Source organism: Oryzias latipes, chromosome 12 (genome assembly GCF_053564925.1).
Source record: "Oryzias latipes strain Hd-rR chromosome 12, Olatipes_Hd-rR_3.1".
Taxonomy (NCBI): Eukaryota; Metazoa; Chordata; class Actinopteri; order Beloniformes; family Adrianichthyidae; genus Oryzias; species Oryzias latipes.
Window position 1 is genome coordinate 25,430,570 of NC_136248.1, and position 27,416 is coordinate 25,457,985.

The 27,416-nt window shown below is 38.7% G+C and overlaps 1 protein-coding gene across 10 annotated transcripts in view; it reads right to left on the reverse strand.

Annotated features, from left to right (window-relative positions):
* Positions 1–22,166, reverse strand: part of garnl3 (GTPase activating Rap/RanGAP domain like 3) — a 99,757-nt gene extending 77,591 nt beyond the window's left edge. For 5 of the 10 annotated variants that reach the window (XM_011481537.4, XM_011481534.3, XM_078956225.1 and 2 more), the window contains exon 1: positions 13,113–13,564. In XM_011481537.4, coding sequence (XP_011479839.1) covers positions 13,113–13,213 — 101 coding nt within the window. In that variant the 5' untranslated portion in view covers positions 13,214–13,564. Of the gene's footprint in view, positions 1–13,112; positions 13,567–21,258; positions 21,443–22,118 lie in introns of those variants that run through there. The other 5 variants (XM_078956228.1, XM_078956227.1, XM_078956230.1 and 2 more) reach the window with 3 other exon arrangements.
* Positions 22,167–27,416: the final 5,250 nt, after the last annotated feature.

Below are 27,416 nucleotides of genomic sequence, written 5' to 3' on the forward strand. Positions count from 1 at the left end.
CTGGTTGCATATAATCTGCAGAGTAAGGTTTGAAGACATATATAAAACAGCAGGAAACTTTAGCAGTTTGTTTTTAGAATACATAAAAGCGGATTTTGGAAGTTTTTCAGGTATTTCTCTGTTTCCAGGTATTTTCAGGGATTCTTTTCGGCAAGAGCTGCTCCATTTGCCTCAGAGCTTTTCCCCGTTGACCCCACACAGGCAAACAGACGCATGCACTGACGATTTTGATTCAGACCTTGGCCTGTTTCTGCTGCATCTTAAATGCCAGCGAGTCACCATGTGGCCTCTGCGAAATGTCACAATGTCAGGCTGCAACGATTGATAATGGTGATCTCATTAAATGTGATCTGCTGAATTAACCTTTTGTCCATACGGATCGGCCAGTCTTTTGGAAGCCGTTCTGCTTTGACCCTCTCCCTGTGTGCATGTCACATTTCGTTTTTAAACATATGCTTTTAAAATGTTACATTTGAAGAGAAGAAAAAGTAACCTCCCCCTGAGAACATTTAAACAAAAAAGTGATCCCATCTTCTATGGAAAGCTCCTAACACAGATGATTCCTCATGCTCATACTTCTCCAGCATAGTGGAACTCTGTGAGTTCAAAAACCTATACAAGCTACCATACATTAAATTTCACCAGCATACGCTTTATAAGCCAGAATACCTTTAAATTGTTAAAGCAATTTGTCTAATTCATTCATTTTTAGTCTCCTTTACCCTTGACCAATCTACCACAGGTGTTTCTATAGAAAAAGTCTGCCCTCTTGTGGCCAAAGAGGAGATTCATGTTAAAGATGAGAAGCCCTTTATAGAACTTCTCAGAGCATAAGGCTTCCTTTTTTCTCTCAATAAAAGCACAGTTTTATGCATTTTTATGCAAGCTGCAAATATCATCATCTGCTGAAAACCTCTGACTTTTCTTTAATTATCACTAATTTCGCAATATGTCAAAAGAGAGGATGCACAAACTGTGCGCACCATCTGATCCAAGTAGGTTACAACATTCAAATGAGTGGAGATAGAGTGCTTAAAACAGCTTAAGTTGCAACTCCTGTAAACTGATTTTTTAAGTCTCAGTGCTTTTAATCGTTTTCCTCTTTGATGGATGGTTGACCAAACCAGGGACTTGTGTGCTCCTGGATTTTAACACACAATGGAAACATGCATTTTCTTCCTTTCAACTAAATAATGCAAAATAATTGTATAGGTATAAAGATAGACATATGGACAACCAGAAAACCAGCAGCTGCTGTTATAACCCTGCACCGTTATAAGGAAAATAAAAAAAGAGCTAATAGTGAAGGGAAGGAGGCAATTTAAAAAAAAACAACAACAAAAAAAGGGGAGGGGAATTCAATGATTAAATACTGTTCTCTTTGGCTGCCTACTAAATGTAAGGATAAATACACAAATCATATAAGACAAAAAGGTTTTAATTAAGCTTATCATTTATTTTTAAACTTTAATTTTGTAAGCCACTTGTTTTTTAAAGTTCTCACAGTTTGCATGACTTGTGGTGTAAATGAAAAACATTTATTGTAAATATTATTTAAGGAAAACTTTGCTAAGTGTTTGATACTTTGAGTAAAAAAGACTCGAAGATAAAGAGGAGGCTCCTGTTTTCCGCTATAGACTGCATTTAGACTTTTTGCGGTTTCACAACAACGTCTCTTAAGTTTTGAAACTCTTGTGTTTGCGTTACGTCACTGTTTCTGACCCTAGGCGATGCTCTTACTGTCTCAGCTATCTGACAGGGCGTTTCTTTGTTTATTCGGTCTTTCAGTTCCTCATTTGACTCATAAGCATATTAAAACATTAAGGGTGTTGAACTGAAAATAACTTTTAAGTGTGAAACGCCTCTTTAAAAAGTCAGAATAACCACTCTGGTAAGAATGGATCGTCCTAATATTATTTCTAAAATCCAAGTGTCCTTGGTTGAGGTACTGTGTATAACTGTGTATAGTGTGTCTGCAGAAACTATATTAGGAAATCCTCATCGTCGGGGAAGAGTTAGAATTGGATATTTTTTTAATGAATATTACCAGCATTTGGTAAAAATTTGAGCCAAAAAGTTGAACTTAAGTCTGTTTCAAAGTGCTAAAAATGACTGTTTCCACATATGCAGTGTGAGGGAACTTGAGAACTTAAGAGAATGGAACATTTACCTATTTGGGAAAAAAAATCTTGTATATGATAAGCAATTAATATTTATGCAGCTCTATAGTGATGCTATAACACAAGGCAGACATCTTCTGAGCACACCTGTGGAGGAAGTGTGATGATCTGGGCCTTTTGCAGTTGGTCTGGTCTATGTTCAGTATGATTATGAATTTAAAGAACGAGGTCAGCTGACTGCCTATTACCCTGAATGAAAAGAATACTCCACCAATAGAAGATTTATTCAATAGGTTCAAGATGACAACGTCAGCATCCACAGAGCTCCAAAGAGTGAAAAGATGATTTAGGTGGAATGACATTCTTTTCAACAATGATTAATGCAGTCCAAACCTGAAGCACACTTAGATTCCTGGATGTGCTGGAGAAAGAGGACTTTGCTCAGAGCTTTGACCTCCCATTAATAAAAAGTGAATCCATCTCTGTATAAGCGTAAATTAACGACATTGAAGAAACTTATTGAATAAACAATTTGCAAGAAACAATCTAAAAGAATCCACACACAGCATCCCGTGTTTTGCTTTAGAGGGCCTACATCAGCTGAAATCAACTTTCTAAAAACCTGTGCTCTGAACACCAGCCCCTCCCAATCTTAAAAAACAAGCGTCCTCTTTGTGCATTTTGACGTAGACAAATGAGAACAGCCCCTTCCAAGAAGAGTTTGCCCTGTCAGCACTGCAGCGAGGGTAACACACCCACTTTCTTCGCGAAGCTAGCGGTATTCTGCAAAAAGTTTATTTGCACATCAATCTTTGCAAAAGTTTGGATGTTGTTTGTTTTCGTGGGTTAAACGCAGACACGCTGCTGAGGCCCACTCAAGGTCATGGCCGGCAACCACACAGAGCGAAAGGCGGTGCTTCAGAGATCGAGTCGTTTTACTTCCAGGTAGGAAAAAAAAAAAACCTTCCGGTTGGAAAATGAACTGCGAAAATAACTTGTATTTACAAAAGAAACGTTCTTTAGTGTGCGAAAGATTATATATTATCATAGAAATGAATATAGTTTACTCTGAAAAGCTTAAGAAAAGCACAATATACTGCAGGTCCTTTAAAGAATGAGTTTTCTCTTGTTTTTCTTTTTCCATTGGTCAGTGATATTCCAAAAATGCTTTAACCTCAAATTGCTGTGGAGCACCTGTGTTTCCCTTAAAAAAACAGTGTTTTCCTTACATTTAGATGCATATCTAAAAAAAACTGCAGAAACTTTTGAAAACTATCTGTTTCTCATCTTGGTCTCCTAAACCAAGACAGCGCTTTGACCGACTTTCTGTGCAACCGTTCACAGGCTTCATTTCCTTCTCGCTGGTTGGATGTGACATATACGCACTGGGAACGTCTAAAACATTGTTCAGCAGACAATCTTTGATCTGGGTTGTTGTTGGTAGAAGTTCAACTCACACTCACTTCAACTCACTCGTTTGCACATCCCTGAGGGGGCCAGCCGTAAGAAAAAAAAAAGGAAATTTACAAAACTACACAAGAAAAGAAAATGCATTCTTCACATTAGGAATCTGGAGTGCATGTGGCTTGTGGTTCAGCTGAAGGTGGCCGCACTCGGGCAGCTTTAACTACAAATCAACTATCGTTGAAATGTTTTTCCAGCCTGTACATGTGCCTGGGGGCAGGAGGGTAATGTTTAGGTATGCCTTAAAGTCTTAAATGCAAGCAGATTTCTTTCCAAAGACCATAAGTTTGCACAGGAATGCAATTTCTTTCTTTCATTTCATTGTAGTTTTTCTCTTGTAATTTAGGTCTATCTGCTGGTCTAAATGAGTCGGTTGAGCTGCATTGTGAGCTGAACTATGTAGCCACATATGGGAGTGATTACAGTCCAGTGTTTACCAGACCTTGCTGAGGGACCGACTGTGCGGCTGAGCGAAGCAGAACCGTTTCATTTTCTCCACCTATAACCTTCTAAGGAGATCAGAAAACAATGCAGCGTACAGCTGAGGGCTTTTTTCCCGAAGAAAACTGCAGAACCGACGTACCGAAAATGCAACCAAATTGTAAAACCTTCCTTACTCAACTCATCACTTTTTCTCTGTGTTGACAGTTTATGTGGAAAAGTCGACTGTTTACATGTTAAGAATGATTTCAATATGCAAATGAAACATTAATATCGCTGAGGAGATTTCTGAATACCAGCATGCATCATGGGTAATAAGAGGACCAAAAAGGGGAATGATTTAATAACTTAAAAAAAAAATAAACAGCACCAGTTTTATTTTTCCTGATTGCCATAAAGTGATATTTTATTTTCTCATGGTGAGTTTGTGAAAAGAGCCATGGCAGCTAACAGCATGAACAACTTTAATTAAAACAAAATCCTAATTATTTGATTTCATAGGTTTAGTAATGGCATGTTTCACTTTAGTTTCAGGTTCAGTTTAATCAGAGTGGAAATTAAAGGCAAGAGACAAAAATATTTAGCAAAATAAAAGAAGGGCTGCTCCAAATTAATTTGAAAACGTTTGTTACTCAGTCTTTTTTATTGTTTGTGATTGCTTTTATGTCAGCTTTTTTAGGGGATTCCCACCTTTTTTCAGAAATTTAGACATTTACAACAAAAAAATTAAACATTGTGTGATGTATGTCTCTATGGTGACACAAGAAAATAGATTCTAATGGAAGTCATGAATTGTCTTAAACTGAACAACCTAAAATTAAATGAATAATAATATAGCCTATGTGGTAATGTTGTAAAATTTCAATATAGAAATAGAAACTAAAGCTCACCAGGTAATGACATACTGAATGAGGATGATAGCTATTAGTAATAATAATTATTTAAAAATAAGTACTTGAACAAGGGCTTGATTTTAGAAAACAAATTCTGAATTTTATTTATTGAAGAGCCAGATCACAAACAAAGGATCAGCAAATGCTTCAACATCTCCCAAAACTGAAAGCTGAAACTAAAAGGAGGTCTGCCAAATGAGGCCAAGCAAAAAGCTTTAAAGATCATCTTAACAACTCATCTAAACTCCATGAGAGTTAAAGCATCATAAGAAAAGAAGCATTCATTAAGATTCCTGGCAGCCTTCAGAAAAGAGCTGGTCCTTCCAGCGTGCACACGATCCCAAAAATACAGCTCAAGTGGCCAAAAAACGCTTACCAGAGAACAATATTTTGAATGGCTCAGCGAGAGCCTGAACCCAGCTCCCATTCAGAATCTGCTGAAAGAATTAGAGAGCAGAGATGAGGAGAGAACCTCCCGACCTCAACGTCCTCCAGAGAAAAAGAAGCAAGTCAAGGTTGAAATAGAGAAATACTTAGAGGCTCCAAGCAGTATGGAGAAATTTATTTTGTTATGCCTCTATGATATTGATAAATTATGTAAATGCAAAATGCTGTTTGTCAGAAACATAAGACTTTGAATCATTTACTTTGTGTTTCAAATATAGAGCTCAAATATTTAGGAAATGCAGACTTGTTCTTCTAAGAACAAACTAATTTTAGGCTGTTGGTGTGGAGTAAGCCCAGCCCCCTTTCCCATCACCCATCTGTTTACATGCTCTCCCACTATCTTACGGGCTTTCGCAACCCCAAAATATCATTAGCGGTTCAACAAAATTGGCGAGCAATATTGGAGCTATCCAGTCGTACAGTTTTTAACCAGATGGCAGCTCAGACACGGAAAACGAAGATGGATCTAGACGTCTACAAGTGGATGCATCACGCAGCCCCCTGTTGGATCCTTCCTGATGGACCATAATGCAAAGCGAAACCCCGGTGAGCTGTCAGCTGTGTGTGTTGGAGAAAACATAAACAAGCTGCTGGAAAATCCAAAAAACATCTCCAACACGTGTTTTGTATTAACATGAAGTTGTAAAGCATCTGCAAAGGCTTAAGGATAAAACCACAAGAGAGCAATTATTAATACATATTGACTTTTTTTTCCACTCCTGTTCTATTTCACTTGAACGCAGCACAGAGCAGTGTGAGTGCGGCTCACTGTAAGCTGCAGTCACCAAAACATTTGCATGAGTCCGCAGGCAGTGTTGAGGAAGACACCACTGGTAAAATGTCAAGGCAAATACAAAAGGAAAAAAGGGAGGCCGTGGAGTTCACAGGCTGCAGAAACGCAGAGTGCACCCTCTGATGTGATCTGACTGCAGTTGCAGGTGAACTGCTCTGTCCTGAACTGCTTCCCGTAATCAACTGCTGGAGGCTGGCGTGGAAAAGCGGCGTGACATGACCAGGCTGGGTACAATGATGAAAGAGCAGAGCACATCTCGAAACAACCCACCCGTGCAATCAAACCAAATCTGCGCTGGTTGAAATGTGAGCAGACTCCTTATCTCTTCCTGTTTGGAGATTTGTGAGAATAAAAACAAACGGTGCACATGTTGGGATCATAGCTGAGCGATGGACTGGCTTTTCTCCCCTCCAAACGCTCTCTGCCAGCACATGCCTTTTCCTAAATGAGCCTCAAATGTTCCAGGAAAGACTGATGAGGATTCAACTGATTCCACACAAAGAGGTCTGTTAGCCTCACTGAACTCACTGAATTTTTTTGAAGGCTCGATTAAAGCAGGAAGCCGTCCTTTTTGTTGAATCCTAACGTGCACAGGAGCCTTGTCATAATTCTAGCCCAGCTCTGTTTTTTTTTTTTTTTCATGAACCGGCGTGACTCAATAGTTGAGCCAAGGCTTTCTTGGCTCGTTTGAGCGTCACCATGATGCTTGATCTCATTCGCACACAGAGTTCAGCGACAGGCAGAGACCTCTAAGAGACAAGCTGCTGGTGTCAGGGAAAATGTTGGGAAGAGACACTAATCAGGTTAGGATTTGTTCTTCCTGGAGGATGTCCAGCATCTTAAAAGATCAAACTTAAGACATTAATGTGAAAAAAAATCCATGCTTGCTTTGGGACTGGATCCATACATCTATGTTCCTATTTCTTGAAGGACTATTCCAATAAATAGTAATGACTTATTTATCGTGAAAACTGATCAAATGATTTTTTTCCCAGGAAGTTTTTATTTTTATTTATTTTTTTGTTATTGTTTATGATAAAACTGTGACTCTAAATCAGACCACAGCGGGGCAATGAGTTAACAAAGGTAATGAAATCCTAAACATTTGGACTGCTACAGACTTAACATTCTAACAGGAGCTGAGTTAGAGAAACAGCTGACTAGGTTATATTGGTTAGATGAAGCCGTTTTTCCGTCAACCAACTAGCCAAGGGGTCTGCAACCTGAGGCTCTGGAGCCACATGCAGCTCCTTCATCCCTTCATTGCAGCTCTTTGGCTTTAATATAAAATGCTATCAGTTTGAATAAATGTCATCAATCATCAATGTTTACATTTTTACCATTGATGATAAAGGGATTCATCTGTTGTCAGAGTGGTTTATTATTAGAAAAAGCTAAAATCACATGCAGATGTTTTTACTGTTGTCATGTTTATATTTGATAGTAAAAGGAGAAAAAGGATGAAAGTTCACTAAAGTCATAGTGATAAAAAAAATCCATGTTTGACTTGGCTTTCTTACATTTTTAATGTTAAAATTCTTATTTAAAGAAAAGTATAAAACTGTTATAAATCAATTAGAGTAAACGCTACATGTTGTTAAATGAATGGTTTAATGGTCACAAAAACATCAATTACAGCAAAGTGGGACTTTGTGGCTCTCAGTGGTTTCTGGTCAGAATTAAACGGAACCAAATGTCTCTTTTAGGTTGCAGAACTAGACGATTAATAAAAAAACCCACGAAGTAACAACTCTGGGAGGGGTCGTTTGTGCTCGTCTCAAACCTCTGAAGCTTGGTCCTTGGATATTTAGCAATTGACTTCCGAATTGAAACATCTTTAAGAAAGAAAGTAACTAAGCCCGGAGCGGTTCACCATGGAAACCCTATGTACTTTGTCCCAAGGAAACTTCATTTAATTTCGAACTTAATTTTACAAGACACGAAAACCTTATTCAATCTCTGTGGTTAGATATTATTTCAATACTAACTTACAAAAAATGTAAATTCTCATTGTATTTAACCCTCCTGTTATGTCAGAGTGTTGAGGAACAACACCGATGTTCTCAGGTCAGTTTGACCCAGGGGACATTTAACTATAGGAAAGTGTCTGAAACCAAAATGCCACAAAAACATTGTTTATACATAATCATTAATTCCCTTCAAAGAATATTTAGCTCAATGATGCCCACTATTCACAGATCATGGTTCTATGAAGGGTAACTTATTTATTATTTTCACAAATGAATGTCAAAACTTTTTTTTGTACTCTGAAAATGAAAAACTACATATGGAGAAAAACAGCTTCATGTGCAAATAATTTAAAAATATTTCATATTTTGAGTAATTCATGGAGGGATTTTAATAAATCAACATGAAACACCTCTTCTGTTCAGGACATAAATGACCAACTAACTTCAAATGAAGATAGAAAGGTATGAGGATTTATGTTAAATGTAAGTTTTATTTAATGTACAAATGTATGACTGTTTTTATTTAAACTCAGCAGGGTCTTTAGGATAATAGATCATAAACCCAAAGTCTTTGGGTTCTAATAGATTTACATCATTTCTATAATTGTCATGAAAAATGATTGTAACTAAAGGTGATCAAAATAACCTCTGCTTTGCTTTTATTTTGTAACTAGCCCTAAACAGGAAGTGCAAGTCTTCAACTATCAGGCTTGTTTTTCTGCAGATTTGTCTGTGTTTGGTTCCATTTTCACATTCAGTCAGAATAATGACGACCAGATGTCCAAATTCTTTAATATCCTGTCAGCTAACTGTAAAACTCAAAATTTAAATTTACAGCCACACGCATTTGTAAATACTAAACTAATGTTATTTAACTTTTTTTCCCCAAAAAGGCGTGTTTTATGCTTTTATTTTTTTAATTAGGCCCACTTGTAATGTAGTACTGATGTTTTAAAACAAACTTTCCAAGATGAACTTAAAAAAAAAAAAAAGATTTTATTTTATTGCAACAACTTTTCATATGGAAAGACCATATATTGCCATTGACGAAAAAAATGAATAAATTCCCTCTCATTGAAAATTAGCAGACCTTTAAAATAAAGAAACATTATTATTTGACCTCCACTGCTGTCCTTGTTCTAGCATATGAATCCTGGGCTTTTTTTTTTTAACAGGGTATGTCCATCCCAGAGTTTAACATTCATCACTTTGTCATTGTGTTACTTTTTCCATTTGACTAGTTATGCACCGTATGCAAACTATTGATTATTTGGAGAACGGGCATCATGTTGATGGTTCATCATTAATGGATTAGAATTAGAATTTAAGCAAATCGGCAGGAGTTCAACGTCCAGATTAAATGTATTCTCCAGGAGTTTTGACTCCTAGATTATTAGGAAAGGCCAGTTTTGCGTGATATAAATAAAGCTAAACATATACACAAATATTTAAAGCTTACATCATAAGTTTCACTTGTAGTCTGTGTGTTTTCTGAGTATAAACACACTAATCATCTTCTTACATAATATAATAACACATATGTGACCAAAGGAACTCTTTCTGGCCATGATCTTAACAAGGAAATTGCTAAATTAAAAGCTGTTACAGTCAAACTTGGGGCCAAATGACTTAAATTAATATTTTCATCAAACGTTTTGCAAATAGGCCTACATTTTTGAATTAGAAGCATGTGTGACGACGGCTGCACCCATTGCCAAGAAATCAAGAGGGCGGGACAACACAAATGTGGAAACCAGTCATGGAGGTTCTGTGTGCTGCACTTTTTGTCAGAAAGATTATATAATTTGTCCAGTTACATTCATTCATTCATTCATTCATTCATTCATTCATTTTCTTAACCGTTTTTTCCCTTTCGGGGTCACGGGGCTGCCGGAGCCTATCCCGGCCACTTGTGGGCGAAGGCAGGGGACAACCTGGACAGGTCGCCAGTCTGTCGCAGGGTAGAATGTCCACAAACACACACACATTCACTCTCACACTCACACCTAGGGACAATTTATAGTTGCCAATTAACCTATGAAACATGTTTTTGGATGGTGGGAGGAAGCCGGAGACCCCGGAGAGAACCCACGCAGTTACAATTTTCTGAAATCCAAGTTTCTAATTCAGTTTCAACATAGATTGACATTTTGCAACTTTACATGAGGAAACTTCCTCTGTTGTGATGTTATTCCCAACAGACCACGGGAAAGTCAGCTGACCTTTTTCCAGGTATCCAAACAAGTTTGTCAAACCACCAACATGTCTTTATTTACTAGAACTTTCTATTTTCATGCATCTCATACCTTCTTTTTTCATTAGAACACACCACTGTTCAAGAGTTTCTTCATCTTTTTAATAAACATGGCAAAGAATGCGTATCACTACAGTATGTGCAGTTAGCGAAACAGAAAGAAGGTGCTGGATCTCCTGTGTTCCAGGTTTGTCTGTGGCTTTCAGCAGGACTTTAACTGCTGTTTATTACTTTAACATCCAGCTGTTGTAAGCTGTTGACGTTTGGAGTTGGGCTGGTTTGGGACAGCTCATATTTGTACCATAAGCAAACCGAACCAAGCCGAGTGGGTTTGGAAGTAGAATTGTTTGATCCGGACCAGAACTTTGCAGAGTGCATTCACAAATGCACACATGGACCGGTGTGATGTGGGAAATGAACTCTGGTCTGTTTAACTAAACCAAATAAAATATGTATAAAGATGTCACAAAAGAAAGTTCAAATACATTTAATAAGTAGTAAATGAACTGATTTATTTGTATCCAATTGAATTGGTATAGAACTTTTAAAGTACAGTACCTCAAACTAAACTGGTGTTTAACCTGTAAGGTGGTGGTCCAGCTGACATTTCTGTGGCATAACTATGGTTTTATTTCACTAAGCTGCAACAGCAGACCAGGCTACCAATCAGGCAATTAGTAATTTATTACTATTGCCTCATTGAAGCGAGAGTATCTGAAAAAGGAGTAGACCAGTGGCTCTCAAATGTGTGATTTTCAAATGATTCACCGGTATTGACTGTCGGTAGTCAGAGATTTCTCTCTGATCAATCAGTCTTTTCACAATAATGATTACTTTATATTCAGCATCCTAAAAGCTCAATTGAACAACAATTAAAAAAATAAAACTTTACCGGAGTCGCTTTAATTGTTTTCTGCATAACCTGATTTTTTTTCATAAGAGGTTCTTCCAAAATTTTAACGTTTGCTCTCTAACTTCCAAATTATGTCACTATGGGGTCCAGTTTCACTCAGCTCAATCATAGTAGTCATTCCATTTCTGAACAGACTTTAAATAGAGACCACAGTAAACAATCATTAAATTATTTGCAGCCTTCAAAGCGGAGGAAAAAGACCTGATAAATGTTTCCAGTTATTTATTGAAGTTTCTGCTTCCACCTGCAACTATGCAGGTAACCTGCTGTCCAGGAGAGCAGGCCAGCTGGCAGTCTGCTGACTTTGTTAGATAAGGCTTAGTCATCATGATACGCTGCCCAAAACATGGCTGGAAACAACAATGAGCTGCATTGTGATTGTATACTAACGGATCAGCTGCAGGAGATCAGAATGGATGATGGCAGATTGAGTTTTTTTATGCGAAATGTTACCTCAACTGCAACAATTTATCATCTCAAAGAACTCTTTTAGCGCTAACATCTAACGCTCACTTCTACAGGTGAGCTTGAGGGAAACACATAGGGAGGAATGCTCTCCATGAAACTGCGTCTAGGTCTTTTGTTTGTTTGTCTGCAGTTTTACACCAATCTTTTAGCCCTTTTACTTCAGTGTCTTTATAGAGGGGAATTCATTTCTACATCCAGTTGCATCTCCAGCACTGATTGATTGTCCGTTGAAGCTTTCCTGCCTGAGAAACAGACTGCCAGGAAGCTTTCAGTGAAACTCTGGGAGTGCAGAGACAAGGCGAGCTCCGTCTATAAGCAGATCAGGCTAATTTGAAGGGATGTATAATTTGAAAGTAAGTGGTTGGCGGTGAGCTGGCCAAATGTCACCCCCGCATGCACAGATCACCTTGAGGACTGTGTTTTAGGAAGAAAATAAACACAGAGACTGACTTGGCAGCCGGGGTGCAGAAATCTTCCGCCTCACAAACTGAGACAAAGCACAGCATCACCAGACCAGTGGAGGGAGATTCATGACCAATTCTGAACAAAACTGGTTCTCAAATGAAAAACAAAGGAAACTGCACCTTCTTATAGTTGCAGGCCTGCTGAAGAAGCTCTCTGGTGCAACATAAAGCAGCTCTAGTTCTGACTTTTTTCCAGACAGTTGATTGAAAATGCAGAAAATTGTACATCAAAAAGTAGTTTGTTAGGAAAGCACCAGACAAGCTGACAGTATGTCATAGGGGTACCCCTACTGGGTAAGCCAGTCCTGTCATGCAGTGCAGCCCCACCAGCTGCGCATTATGTGGTCCATTTGTCACTGAGACCCCCCCCCATGTCCTCACCCTGTCTCCCTCCTCATGTGTGTTAAACTCTGCCCTGCTGCGCGTGCCTGGAATGGAACCACATCAGGTAATGTCGAACCATCTTTTGCACGCCTGAAGCAAAAAACCTGCGCACTACAACGGAGAAAATATCAACATTTGTTTGAAAAATGAAGACTAAGCGCACAGCCGTTTAGGCGCAAATCCATCTGTGCGCACAGCGTCCGGTAATGGACGCACAGACAAAACAAGAAAACGACATAGGGAAAAAAAAAACGAAAAGTGCTGCGTATTATTTATACAGTTAAACGGGGGAATCCGAGACGCTCCTCCTAACATGTTTTGGGACATCCCTCCTCTGTTCGCGCGCGGAGCAGTCACAGAAAACCACCAGGCGAATTCCACCACGCAGAGTGTCGGACAGAGCGGTCATTATAGCAGATCCTATCTCGTCCCAGACATAAATAAAGTCATTCACTCGTGAAAAGAAAAGAAAAGAAACGAAAATAGGCAGAAAGGACCTACCTCCTGGTAATCTCGAAGCTGCAACCTTTCCGAAGGAGCTGCGCTCTCTTCCGCATGAGAGCCTTGTCTCTGCCGAGGTTCACATTTTTGTCTGAATTCATGAGTGCAGATCGAAAAACCAAGTGGACCGAGATGGAAGGAGGAGGGAAGAGGACGAGAGGCGACACCAAAAATCAAAAAAGGAAAAACCAAAAGATCCTGACGCACGGGTCACCTCAGTGGAGAGCGAAGGCTGACACTTTTCCCCCCCGTCGGGTTAGGTTTGAATCAGGATGCGGATGCCCGTTGAGGTTGGGTGCATGTTGCTGGAGATGGAGGCTCATGAGAGTCCGGAGAGAATGCGCTCCCTCAGCTTCAGCCCCACACTGAAGCTGCGGCGCAGAGACTCCAGGAGGAGGAGGAGGAGGTGGAGGAGGAGGAGAGAGATGTGAGGTTACAGGCGGCTGAGCGTGTCTGTGACTGAATTTCTCACTCTGCTCCTGAGAAAGGAGGAGAAACTAAGCTGAAAAGCCTCTGATAGTCCTGCGATTTGTTCCTCTTATGATGATGTAGAAGGCTGTAAAATCAATATATTCCTGAAAAATCTAATGGAGAGGCATTTAAAGAGAGGGAAAATCTAATACAAAAAATGTCAAAAAGACGGGGGTTAAAGCCAAACCAACAATAATAAATATTCAAACCACGAGGGGAAATAATATCTGCTATATTTATCCTAAGCCATGAGGAGGTATAGGAACCTATAAGAAACTCACGGAGGTAGAGAACTGAACTCTCACTGAAAATCTGTGGTCAGGCCACATAAGTCGGAGCAGTCTTTAAAATCTAAACCATACTTTTGTTCTGTGACTCTACCTCCTGATGAGACAAAACAGACAGAAAAGTATTTGCTCTTCCTATGCACATGTATAGGCACAAACTCAAGGTATTCTACCTCAACTAATCAACCAATCATTTCTCCTGTCTGCAGCCAATCAATATGTCACTGCTCTTGGACCAACCAGATTCCCAAATGTTATACTTCTTATATCAAAATAGATCTGCCCGGGTAACACTGTAGAATTTTCTATAGCAACTCTTTCAATAAATATGAGAAAGAAGCCGTCATAACTTGCATGCTCACATTTGTTTCACTCAAGAAAAAAAGAAGCACAAATCTATTGTGCACTTTAAGAACGTTTTTTACTAAATTCTATTTCCAGATGCAAAATGTAACAACATGCGTGGACATCATATTGAAAAGAATATATCTCCATATCTTTCCCTTTTGAACACCAAAGCTTTAGCTCCAGTGTTGACATTTTTCGGGCCACTGAAATGCTTCAATGTAATTCAGCAGATTTTGTTATCCAAAGTAGCGGCTGTGCACCGATATGCAACATTTAAAAAATGTTGCATATCGGTGCACAGCTGGTTTTCTCAATGTCAGAAGCAGCTGATTTGCGTTGATTGCAAAAATGGTCAAAGAGGGTGTGTTATTTAGGTCTGCTGTTAAAGGGTTAATGCTTTCTAGCTCTCCTTGAGTGAGTTAGTGTCAAATGTGTTTTTCCCAGTTGGGTTTTTTTTCTTCAAAACCCATTTGGTTTTCTGCTGTTCTGCTCCAGGGACAAGATTGAGTTCCACAAAATGAAGAAATGACACATTAAAAGATTAACAATGTTTAATAAAATGTCAAATTCCACAATTCAGGTTATAAAGAGAATTAGTATACCATCAGCACGCTGGACCAAACCAATGTCTCTCTTAAGGAACAGACATGGTGTTGCCCTGAGTCATACAAATTTCAATGTTGCCAATGTGTTCGAACCCTGCTGCAAATGCAGGGTCTGATTCTAATTGGTTTATCAGGAGTGTACTCTGAGCTGCATTGGTGTGTCTGCAGCTGGATGCAGAAAAGCATTAGGGAGGGGTCAAAAGGCCAATCTTTGTTCACTGTAAGTTACACAAGTTATACAAAAAACACTCTTTCACTCTATTCTACAATACTACCTAGATTACAGGAGACATCCGGAAGGGATGAAATGTCATGAAGCTTGACCTCAGTGGCATCCTCTCACGGAGCGTAAAATCCAGCTTGACTTTAAAAGTAGTTCTCACAGTGCTTCTAGTTGGAATGGCAACATGACTCAGGAATCTGTGAACAGACTCGGAGGTGAATATTAGCCTCAACGTCTTTTGGTGTTCACTTCAACAACCCACAAAAATAAAACAGGGGGCAGCTTCACCAGGTAAAACTTTCCACAAGATATCACAGCCTACAGTGAGTGAAAGACAAGACCATGGAAGGGCCTTCATGGTGCTGCTGCAGCTCTCAACTGCAAGTGCACCCAGCTGCGCTGAAATATAGATTAGCCAATCGGTGCGGGGGGAAAAAAGAGTTCTAAAAATATGACAATGTGGGCTGAGTGTGCATCTTACTTCAGCTGGGTGGGACATCAAGCAGGTGACTCATAGGAAACTGAGACCAAGAAGAATAGAACTGTCCTCCCCGCCATGGATCTGACAAAGGCAGCTCAGTGGGCTTCAAACTTTTCCTTAAAAAACTATCTTACTGATGCTTCTGGTTTAATTCTCATCTAAAGCCTTAGTCACAACTGCAACTACTGGTGAATGCCGGCTGTTTGCAGACAAATAAAATGGGCAAACCTGTGGCCCCACAAAATATCTTGGTTATAGACCGCTCGGTGAGCCTGTGGAGTGAAAATGCTTGTGTACATTTATTTTTCTTCGGGTATGCTGTGGAACACTTGTACAAAACGCAAGGGTAAGTAAGGGTGAAGTAGGAGAGTTGCAGGCGTGTCATACCGGTTTTTCCTTATTTCAACCCCCCAAATCCTGCACACTTTTCCCGTGAAATCCTATTCGTGGGAAAAGTGGGACAAGCCTGACTTTTTGAATTGATGAAATTAAACACAGAGTCATGGACACTTGCCCGCACACCTGGTGGGTGCAGCATTTTCCCGTGGTCAGCAAGGAGCCAGTGTGCACACCTCACCTGCAACTAGAGTGGCATAGGGGCACTAACAGCATCCCCCCATATGTCATAAGTGTGTACAACTTACATTATCCTCACAAATACTAATTGACACACACGCACAACAGTCATATTTTCATGAGGTCCCTTAAGGTGGCCGCATGACCCTTTGGGAAACTGCAAAACACACTAGTGCTCCCATCCCAAAAGCTCGCATGTGACTGAGGCTCAAGCTTTTATAATCAAGCTTTTAATTTTAATTATGATGCAGATCTGTGTGGTCCATCGTGGAGGCAATAGATGAAACTCCTTAGCCCTATCCTTTAACAATCCTCAAATAAAAGGCTATGCATGCAAAGAAGGGCTAAGTGTTTTACTAGCATAGTCATATTCTGACACATTCACTGATGGTGGCAGAGCTTCGATGCATGGCACTAACCACACCACCAGGAGCACAGCCCTCCAAAGAAATATCATTTACTCCAGTCATTAAGGGTGTGATTAAGAAAAAACATCTGTTGTTGTTTAATGTTGCATTCAGCGTAGTACTGGTGTATGAATGATCTCTTTTGTTCCTGGAAAACGATTCGAAAAGGTTGTAAAGTTTAAAAATCGAAGCCTTGCATCACTGCTGTTTTCCATAACAGTGTAGCTTGCTTCCACCAAGAGAAAAAGTTAGGACTTATACTTCCAGGTAATCAAAAGGAACTGGAAACAGGCCAGTCTAAGGCACACCTGTGCAATAATCATGCTGTCTTATCAGCATCTTGATATGGCACACCTGTGAGGTGGGATGGATTGTCTTGGCAAAGGAGAAGTGCTCACTATCACAGATTTAAACAGATTTGTGAACAATATTTCAGAGAACTGGTTATTTTGTGTATGTGGAAAATGATTCACATCTTTGAGTTCATACCACAAAAAATGGGAGCAAAAACAAAAGTGTTGCGTTTATATTTTTGGTCAGTGTACATTTGGAACATTCAAAAATACAAAACATCTTTTTACTTGGCTTAATTGGTGTAAGCCCATCGAGACGACTGTTGTTGTGAATTTGGGCTATAAAATAAAATTGAATTCAATTCAATTCAATTCAATTCAATTGAACCTTTTTACACTCCAACTACTTCATTTTAAACTAAAAAAATATTAAAACACCTATTTAAAACAGTAAAATCAAGTAAAAAGTAAAAATCAAGTAAAAAATATGAAGTACATTCAAATAAAGATCCTTCATGTAGATTGTAAAAATATGAATATATGCAAATGAACTCTGGTGTGATTCACTACAGTTAACCAAAACAAATGACATAGAAACCAAATGAAGTTGATCCAAAATGTACTAATTAACAAAAACGCTGAAACATTAGTTATAAGGCACAAAGACAAATTAGTAAGTGAAGTGATGAGACAAGAAAAAGGCAGAGAAACACACAAAAAAACTGCCATGTTTGCTGTAGAATCAAGCTGTAAGTTTGGTATTTTTAAAAGACTAAAGAGATTAAAAATGCAAAAGTAGCTTAAAAAACACAAAAAGACAGTTATGTAATTGCCACAGATTGAGTCAAAGAAAAAAAAAAGAGTCTACAGTGCAAATCCATAAAAGGACAAATCAAGATTGAAAACAAACAATATTTTCTGGTTTCTGTTTCTTCCAGTGGGACTCAGATTTTCTCCGTTTGTGAGGTAATGAACATATTTTCTCCTCATTTGTAATGCAACTGCGACTCTGCTTTGCACTTGCAGAACTGATAACCGCTTTCGTTGCTTTCAGTCTCCAAAACCCATTAAAAGGATTTTTTATACGGATGGATGTTTTTGAATAAACTGTATGTCGTCTTTGCAGCTGTTTTCATTCGGTTGTTGTGCCAGCCTTGTTTTTTTTTTTTTTTATTTGCAAAGTAGGAGACTGTTCATCCACATATGCTTGCAAAAATGGGTGCCTAGTTGGGGCATGCAATATTTCATTGATAAAATAAGATATATCTACACACCTAAGCTTCATAAACCTAGGAAAAAATGTATAATAAAACATCTACTTTAACCCTTTTGGAGGAAAAAATACTTTTAGATAAACAGGAAGCATCTTTTATTTCATATACTTTAAATAATTTGAATTGAAAAGATGGGAGTGTTAAAAGATGACAAAATTGTTGCAAAGTTGGAGTTCTTGGGGTTAAAAATTGTCCTTTGTGCAACTACTTTGACACAAGGCTGCAAACCTGCTGTGACCATAACTCCAGAAGAAAGATACATCAGGAGATTGAGTCCGGCAGTCTCCACTCTGATTAAAAAGTCCTGCCATGGGTACTCGTAGGTTTTATGCTTCACATTTTCCGTCCAGCAGAAGTGAGCGGACAACTTCCATATAAACACACATGGTTCACAACACAGGCCCGGGTGTTTAGATGAAGCATTCCCTCAGAGTGACTCACAGCTGCATGTTTGTGCCATTGGTTGGACTGGTTTTGCTGCTCAAACCCTCCGACTCACCGTGATTCAACAGATCCGACTGGAGTCTTTAAATAGCTGCAACTCTTGAACGGAACAATTTTACATGGTACTTCTGTGTTGAGGAAATGATCCAGTTCAGAAAAGGTATTTTTTAAAATAGATAAATAAATAAGAAAATAAACCTTAAATATGACTAAATTCTTGGGGGACATGGGCCATCACTACATGTCTGCCAACTGCAGCTGGCTCTGAAAAAAAACAACAACGAATGACATCCTTCAGCAGCTCTGTGCACATTGGAAATTTCCTGAACTGCAGTAATCACTGTTTTTTTCTCCCCACCTGCTTCTAAGGGAGACATCTGACTCTCCAATGACAAATTGCTGAGCTGTGTTCACAAGCTAAGTGTCCAGGTGATTGGTGCTGGGAAGGTAAGGGCCACAGCAGCCTCATTAGAGCTCTTAAGTCGTAGGTGAAAGCCGAGCAGTGAGCAGGACTGGAAAACAGACGCTAAATGGTGTTTTTCTGCACCTGACCTGAGCTGTGACAAAGGTCAGCAGGTGGAAAACAGAAAACAAGTTTTCCTTTTTTTTTTCTAAAAGAGGAGTTTTTTTCCACAAATGATTTTGGTCACATGCAAATGAAGGTGACTGACCCGCGCTTTGACTTGTGAGTCTGGCTTCAAACACGCCCCTGGAGATCAGCAGGTTAATGATGCCGCTCGCTGGGATTCCTTAGGGGAAGACCTCGCTGTCATCTGATGTTTGTTTCATCAGCCTTCACACTTTAAGGCCACATTTCTTAACCGCCACAGATTAAAGCCAAACACAGCTGGAGAGTTGTCGACACATGAAATCACGAAGATTCAAAAACCTTTCAAAAGGACGATAACTGCTTTATGATTAAATGCAGGGGAAAAAGGTTTTCCATTCACATTTGGCAAACGCTCCATTAAAATGACTACTTGTTAATCAAAAGACATATTAAATGCTAGGAATTGCTGTAAATGCAAACTTTCTGCGGTGAAGCTTTTTGAGTTGTTGGTTGATTGAGAGTTCAAATCCCAAGCTTGACACACATTGTGTCCTTGGGCAAAACATCCAATCCCACATCATAGCCTTCAAAGAAGCCTATAATTTACTGTGGATGAATGTGTCGGCTGAACGATTATATATGAATCACTATGATCACACAGACACAAAAAAAGAGAAAAAAAATGCTCAAAAAAGCAGAGAGAGACTCGTGTCTCAGTCCTGAATAAAGCTTTCTCCTAAAGTAGATCTTGTTTTATCCCAAATCAAGTCACTTTGCTGCATATCTATGTAAACAAAGAATATAGGAGACAGAGATAAGACTTAAAAACTGTGCAAATTTAAAGAAGGACAAATCTTCAAAGGCTCCATTATCTCTTAACTCCAGCGCAACGTTACATTGTTGGTCAAACTGATGTTAGCAACACATGCAGCCATTCACTGAAATAGCACCAGAGTTGTTTTTTAGGCTTAAAAATGTGACACAAGTAGTGGTGAAAACAAAACCAAATAGACTGTGATGGGATTATTCCAAACATGACAGTCATGCAATAGAAATATTAGCAAAATCAAAGGCAGAGACACAGCAGTGATCACTGTCGTCACGAATATTATCATTTTATTTTAGAGTGAGCTAAATTAACATGCATCTGTTTGAGATCTCATTCTATGTCATTATTAAGTTAAGATGTTAAATGCTTAGCTTTAGAAATCCAACCTCAGGCAGTTGATGGAGGTTCTTCCATTTGCAAATGCTTATATCTGACAGATGAATAAATGACAAACAGGGTTTTCTTTTTCCTGAAGCTTTTAATTTTTCACCACAATCAAAGTATTGGCTGTGTCTTTGCTTTTTTCTTCATAGTTAAATTATGTGGCTACAAGCTAGATTGTTGTTTAATGAAGTCCCTGCTGTGGACATGCCATAGAAAAAGCATAAGCTCCAAGTAGTCAACCTTTAAAGACCAACTCTGATGAAATTGATCTTTTTGGTGTTTTTAACATGTTCTATTGGCATTTTTAGGATCATGGATGACAAATAATAGAAAAATAAGCTTAAAATTGCATTTCTGAGTATGATTTTATCCAAATTGTTCTAAATCAGATGGGGGGGGGAAAGGCCGTATAAACAGGAGCTTGTTTGTTGGAAATACACCACAAGCCCCCTGTTCCGCTCCATTCTGATGCATCCACTTGGAGATGACTAGATCATGTATGTCTTCAATTTTCTCATCTGAATCAAAGCTGTATGGCTGGATAGCTCCACCAGGCCAACCCACAGGTGAGGTGAATTTTTGATATACCACTGTTGCTCTACAGAAACTATGTCTTAGAAAATGACACACATTTTTAGATTTTGGCTAAAAACGGCATAATCGTAATTAAAAGACCACTGGGAATGCTTTTTGAAGAGCTCAAAAAATGATCAGAGTGGGTCTTTTTAGGGGATAAATAACAACATATTTAAAAGAAAACCACAAAATTGTTATGTGGGTAAATAAAAAAAATAGGTTGTTTCTTTAAGACTGTATGACCTCAGCTCTGGCTTATGAGCCTTGAGCTATTCTAAAACCAATGTACAAGAAGATTCTCTAAGAATAGTGTCCATATCTCAGCAGTGCTTTAATCTTATTTACCCAAAGGGATTTTTATGTCATCAGATTTAGACACAATGGTCTGATTGACTCACCTTTCTACCATCAGCAGAGGATCCCTCGTAGGCTGCAGTCAGCTTCATGCTCGGATTATGGCAGAGCGGCCTCTTCCAGATGAAGATCTCAGGTCCGTCCAGGTTGAGAGTGCAATTCCTGGAGAAGGTTTAATTACTTAAGAGGCGACAGAGGACTCTGACATGACGGCATGTGGCAGCAGGCTAAGAGGAGAGATAAAAATGGAAACTGAGACAAGGGTAAATGATCTGTAGATTTAGGGGCATCAGAGGAAGGTTTGTAAATCAAAACCTTTAAAGTCCTGAAGGAATAAAGATTTATCAACTGTCAAGTAGCCAACAATATAGATACCTGCCAGGATTTACGCCGTTTTACTTAATGGGGATGAAATTGAAATAAAACGTCTTTAGGTTTGATAAAAACTAATATCAATTTCTTTAACCCTTGTGCTATCCTAGGCACTTTAATATTGGGAGTTGGGTCATCTAGACCCACTAGACAGTGCACTGAACCTTTTTTCTTCAATGATTTGTGATCTTCACTGGTGTCCGTGGATTACATGAAATCTTTCCACCTTTATCCACCTTTGTCATAGGGAGAACACATCAATGGAAGGGTGGGGTCATCTAAGATAGCACAAGGGGTTAATAATTTGAAATACAGATGATGTTTTGACAGACTGGGTTCCCCTGTGTGTCTACCAAATCTTTAACTTCTTCTACAACAAAGAGAACACATTTCTGCCACTTTAACCACTCCTCCTGACAAAGATTTCTATACCAAACATTTGAATCCTAGCAGGTATTGCAAGAGCCCCACTACAAGAAAAGTCAGGTTGAAGCTTCTGAGAGAATTTCTTTTATCTAAATGCTTCACCAACCAGGGCAGAGTCCAGGGGCCACAGCTCACCAGCATCACAATCACTTATCTCCATTTATTACTTCTTCTTGTGTGGTTTTATGGCGGTTGGGAAACAACAGAATGGTGCATATACTGCCACCACCTGGTCTGGAGTGTGGGTGGAGGGTTCAATGGATTAATTGTGTTACTGAAGGCAACTTGTAATCATCCCATCACGCGTGTCTTCCTAAAAAATCGAATTAAATATACCTCTCTTTATACCTATGCTGCTTGTTTTTTTAAATTTAATCAATATTCCATGGAATTTTAGTTCTTCAACCTTTTTTTCAGTGTATCTCTTTGCCGTGCACAATATTTACTTTTCCATATTACATTTTCCACTGTGATGACATCCTGACAGTAATTGCCATTTACATGCTTACTGATTACTGACTTCATCACTTTTTCTTCTTCTTTTGTTTTATGGCACACAACTTTTGGGGTGCATTTCCACCACCTACAGGTATAGAGTGTGGATCAAAAGTCTTATTCTTTTCTTTTATTCTTTAATGTGCTTTATTGCAAAGAGAATATTTCTAATCATCTTTGTTTTCCTCAAAAATATAACAGTACATTTATAAATACACTAATTCCTCAAAATGTCATTTATTTCCCATTTTATTTTTATCCTAGCAAGTTGTTTAAGTATTTGTCTTTGACAATAATAATAAAATATAAATAGATTTATTTTAAAATATATTGATTATAATAATAAATATTTTATAGTCTCATACTCGTTGCAAACTTTTCCATTAATTCAAGTTATGATGTGTTCCACTGACATAAAGTGTATAGCTCATTTGAGTGTCACGTAACCCGAATGCCCTGCATTGTAGTTTATTTTGACCGGTAAATTCCATTTTCCCAACAACTCTTCCTCTTCTCACTTCTCAGTTCCTGTTTCGATAAAAAATTGGCCACACCCACTTCACACCTGCTGATAGTTGGGGGGAAAAGAGGCATTTTACAACATTTACTTTGGAAAATATGACACAAAGCATCACAGTATTTTCTATACAAAGCATTACAAAAAATCCTAGTAACAGCTGAAGTTTGATCATTTAACATACATTCATGTCTCTAAACAAAAACACAGACAGACCCCTAAAAAAGCTGCTGGTGAGGCCTGTCTTTCCTTACTTCCTGTTTAAAATGGCAGACGCAGGAACAAAACAGGACACAAACAGATCATGAAATCAAATAAAACCAAAGAAAGTAAAAAGTGACTTAATGTCTCTGCCTTTTTCTAAACGTATATAAAAAGTGTTTTATCCCAGATAAAGAGCAGATCACTTCCTAACATTGGCTTTACGGTCTGTCTCTCTGTTCTGGAAACCATTTTTAATTAGCGTGTAACAGTGTGGGTGAAAAAAGTCAAATCCCTAAAAGTTGTGCATTTCTGCACCTTGTTGCAGCCACACAAAGTCAGGACTGATCTGCCCATAAAAGCACTGATTCCTATGAAACACCCCAACCTGGATGTCGCACACAGACCAGCTGCATCCATGTTCCGAAGCCAGAAGACGATGGCAGACAAATCAGAAAAACACTTTGGAATCAGATTAAAGCAAAAGCTTTGTGTCAAATCACAGGGTTTGATCAGAGGTGAAAGAACTTTAATGACAGGCAGCAGAAGCTTTTTCATCTCTGCAAAAAATTCTTCTGATCTTCAAATGTGGCGTCTCACTCCATAGCAATCATATTATATGAGATGGAGCTCTATCTTATTGTTTATGTTTATATGTATTCACTTCAACAAAAAGCTTTTTAATCCACTTTTTGGGTTTAGAGGCTGATTCAGTATTAAGGGGAATCAGATCTTCTGTGCTGAAGAAGAGTCCAGCCCAAACGGTGTGATGTCATGGAAAATATCCCAAATGCAGAAGCTCAGGGAGGGCAGGAAGAAAGGGAGGAGAATGTCTTAAATAAACAGGAGAAATAAAAGGTTTTGCATGAGCAGAACTTAAACCAAAACCAAAAGACAAACAGCCCAAAAAATGAATTTAAACGATAAAACAAGCAACAGAGATCATGACAAAAATATCTACATGGTCTGGAGGAACTTAAAAAGACACCAATATTGTGACAAGTGACTAAAGTTACTTTGTTACCACTAGAATTTTCCATAATTAGAGGGTTAAAATAAATCACAAAGAACAAAAATTTGTTGTAAATTTGTGATGTTTTAAAATAAAAGGAAGAATTCTGAAAGATTTTTTGGGATTATACAAAAACAGAAACAGAACATTTCGAGGTTGGTTTATGAAAAGGCACCAAAATTAACATATATCATCACATTCAATTAAATAAAGGGAATTATCTTTACATTACTAACAACTATGTATGTGCATTCCCATTTATGATGGACAAAATTATGTGTGGGGGGGTTAAGGTCCTAAAATGGCGCAATCCTAGAAATGCTCCTGGTTTGAAGCACAAGTTGAAATCAAATCCTGAAGCAAAATGCTGCAGAGAAATATGTTTGAGCTGGTTTTAGGCTCCTACCGAAGTCAAAAAGTTTGAGTGACTGAACAATCAGACGTCTGTTAAAGCTGCCCTTGTCTTTTAAATGGTAATGTTGAGCTGTGCAGTAACCATGCTGTGATTTCAGGGATGCACAAGAGTACACTTTCTAAGCTGCAGCACCCACTCTCTGTAGAAACCTTTTTATTAGGTAGGACTTTGAACTAGTCAGGTCACTTCACATTTCTTGCTTCATTCAAAAGTGCTCCAATTATATCACAACTCATCTTCAAATCAGTGAAATTAAAAAAAAAATAGAGAATGTGTTTTATTGTAAAACTTTGATTTGATGTTAAAATATGTAAACAAATTGGGAGAATTATGTTGAACAAACAGAAGCGTCTGCCCTCTGATTAAAAGATCACACGTCCAATCAGAGAAGCAATGTCCAGGCGCAACAAAATGAGACTTCAAGTGTTGGTCTTGATCAGCAACTAGAAAAAATCCCCAACAAATGTAGCGGATAACAACAATGAAAACACGCCGTCTGAAACTGCCTGCAATCAGACCCAACGAAGTGTCTGAATACTGATGTTCTGCAGCCGTTTGCTCAGCAATCACAGCTGAAATAATCATGTCACACTTAAGGAGCTCTGACAGCACGCTGGAGGCTTTGCGGAGACATTAGCATCTTAAAATTGGAAAGTAGCTTTCATGAAAGCACCATTTTGCTCCAAACATTAAAACCGTCTGGACTCCCACCCGATCCTGCTGCTCCTCACCGACACATCTAACAGCCGCCACACAAAAACAGAACAATTAAAAAATACCCATCCACTTTTGATCCGCCGTTCCCCAAATGAGATTTAGAATAATCCTGGCGTGCACATGGATTACCTCTAATTCCACTGATTAATCTAAACGCTGTGTCATGTTGTGCATTGTGATGACTCAGTAAATGCCTCGCATCTCCATTTCCCATGGGAGAACATCTTTTTCTCCATTTGCACGCACAATTATGCAGAATCTCACAGACTGTCACCCTCTTTGTATTTTAATTCCACCTCTCAAACTTCCGCCTCATCAAAGCTGATCTTCTTGGAAGTGCTTGAGCTTCTGTTTCTGCAAAGAGGGCTACTTGGTTCTGATGCCAGTCATCAATTCTGTGAAAGCTGCGTGCTTATACATACTAAGTTTATATCTTAAGTAGGAGTCCAGAATCCCCCAAAAGATCGCAACAAACTGCCAAATATTTTTCTTCCTCAAAAATTATTGGTTCAAAAATCAGGCCAAAAAAAACCCATGGCCAGTTCTTGATGGTGAATATGTTTGTGCTCTTTGCACGTTTCCTGGTTGGAGGTCATAGAGACTCAGAGTCTTGGCCTCAATATCCCCGTTTTGTTCTCTTATTGTCCTACTGTGAGACTTATTTTCATTAAAAACCTCCAAATCAAGCTGTCTTGGCAGAAAAAAAATCGCTCTTGTTTAACTGGGAAGACAGAAAAAATTGTTTCTAAAAATCAAAAAATAAAGCAGAATCCGAATTCTTCCCTGTACCCCTACATTTATCCCTCCAAACGTAGAGTTATGGAAAAAATGCGTCTTCTAATTCGGACGTCACTCCCACTCTATGACATCATCAAAAGTCGCCGGTCATCCACATTAGCGAGTAGCTGTCAGCGCCCAGAGAATGCATAGCAACATCAGTTTTATACGATTAAAAAGTCATGCTAAAACTAAAAGCCATTACTCACTTTTACATGTAAATTTCTGTGCTTCAGAGCACAGTATCCCTTGTGGCGGAGGGATACAAACCCCTTTGCCATGGGGGTTTCCCATACAAAAAACTATTTCATACACCCTCTATCCCTCCCTCAAAATGCCCCTACAGTTGGAGGGATAGGGAAAGAATGCAGACATAGGCTGAGTCTCCCAAAATAAAATGTCAGTTTTGATTATAAAACAAATTTAACAATCTTGAAAAAAAAGAAGCCATTTTTGGAGCAACTCCCATCTAAATTCTTTCACCTTCACAAAATGATTCTTTTATTTTTGTTATTCATTTAAATATGCTATAGACCACTTGCAGTGACATCATGCACCCGCCGTTGTCCGCCATTTCGGGAGTCAAGCACACATAGTTTTCATATATCTGACAAGTAAAATCAGTGGCTTTGATGTGGACAAATAGCCACCAAACCTCAACATGGTACAAATGCGTTGCTGTTGGTTGTCACGACAGAAACACTCCTAACTCTAGCGTCTCTTTTAACCGATTTCCATGGGATGAAGACTGAAAACAATAATGGTTCGCCACAGAAAAACAGGTAGGGTGGCAGTCTACAGATACCAGCAGACTCTATTGTGAACTTTTTATATCAGATAGGCTCATGGTCACACATTATATGTGTCTTAAAAGTGATATTTAGGGGATTGGTACCGTTTGGGTTTTATCTAATGGAGGTGCCAATCTGTTCCTTTTGTAAAGGTGCTGGTACTTAACCTTTGTGCTATCTTAGATGACCCCACCCTTGCATTGACGTGTTCTCCCTACCATGACAAAGGTGGATAAAGGTGATTTAATAAAGATTTAATGTAATCCATGGACACCAGTGAGGTTCACAAATCATTGAAGAAAAAAGGTTCAGTGCACTGTCTAGTGGGTCTAGATGACCCAACTCCCAATGTTAAAGTGCCTAGGATAGCACAAGGGTTACACTGTACTTGAACCTGTACTTGCTTTTGTTTTTAATGGTGATGGAATAACAGAAAACACTCAAAGTTTTTCCCAAAAACATGCAAATGTGAGAAAGCA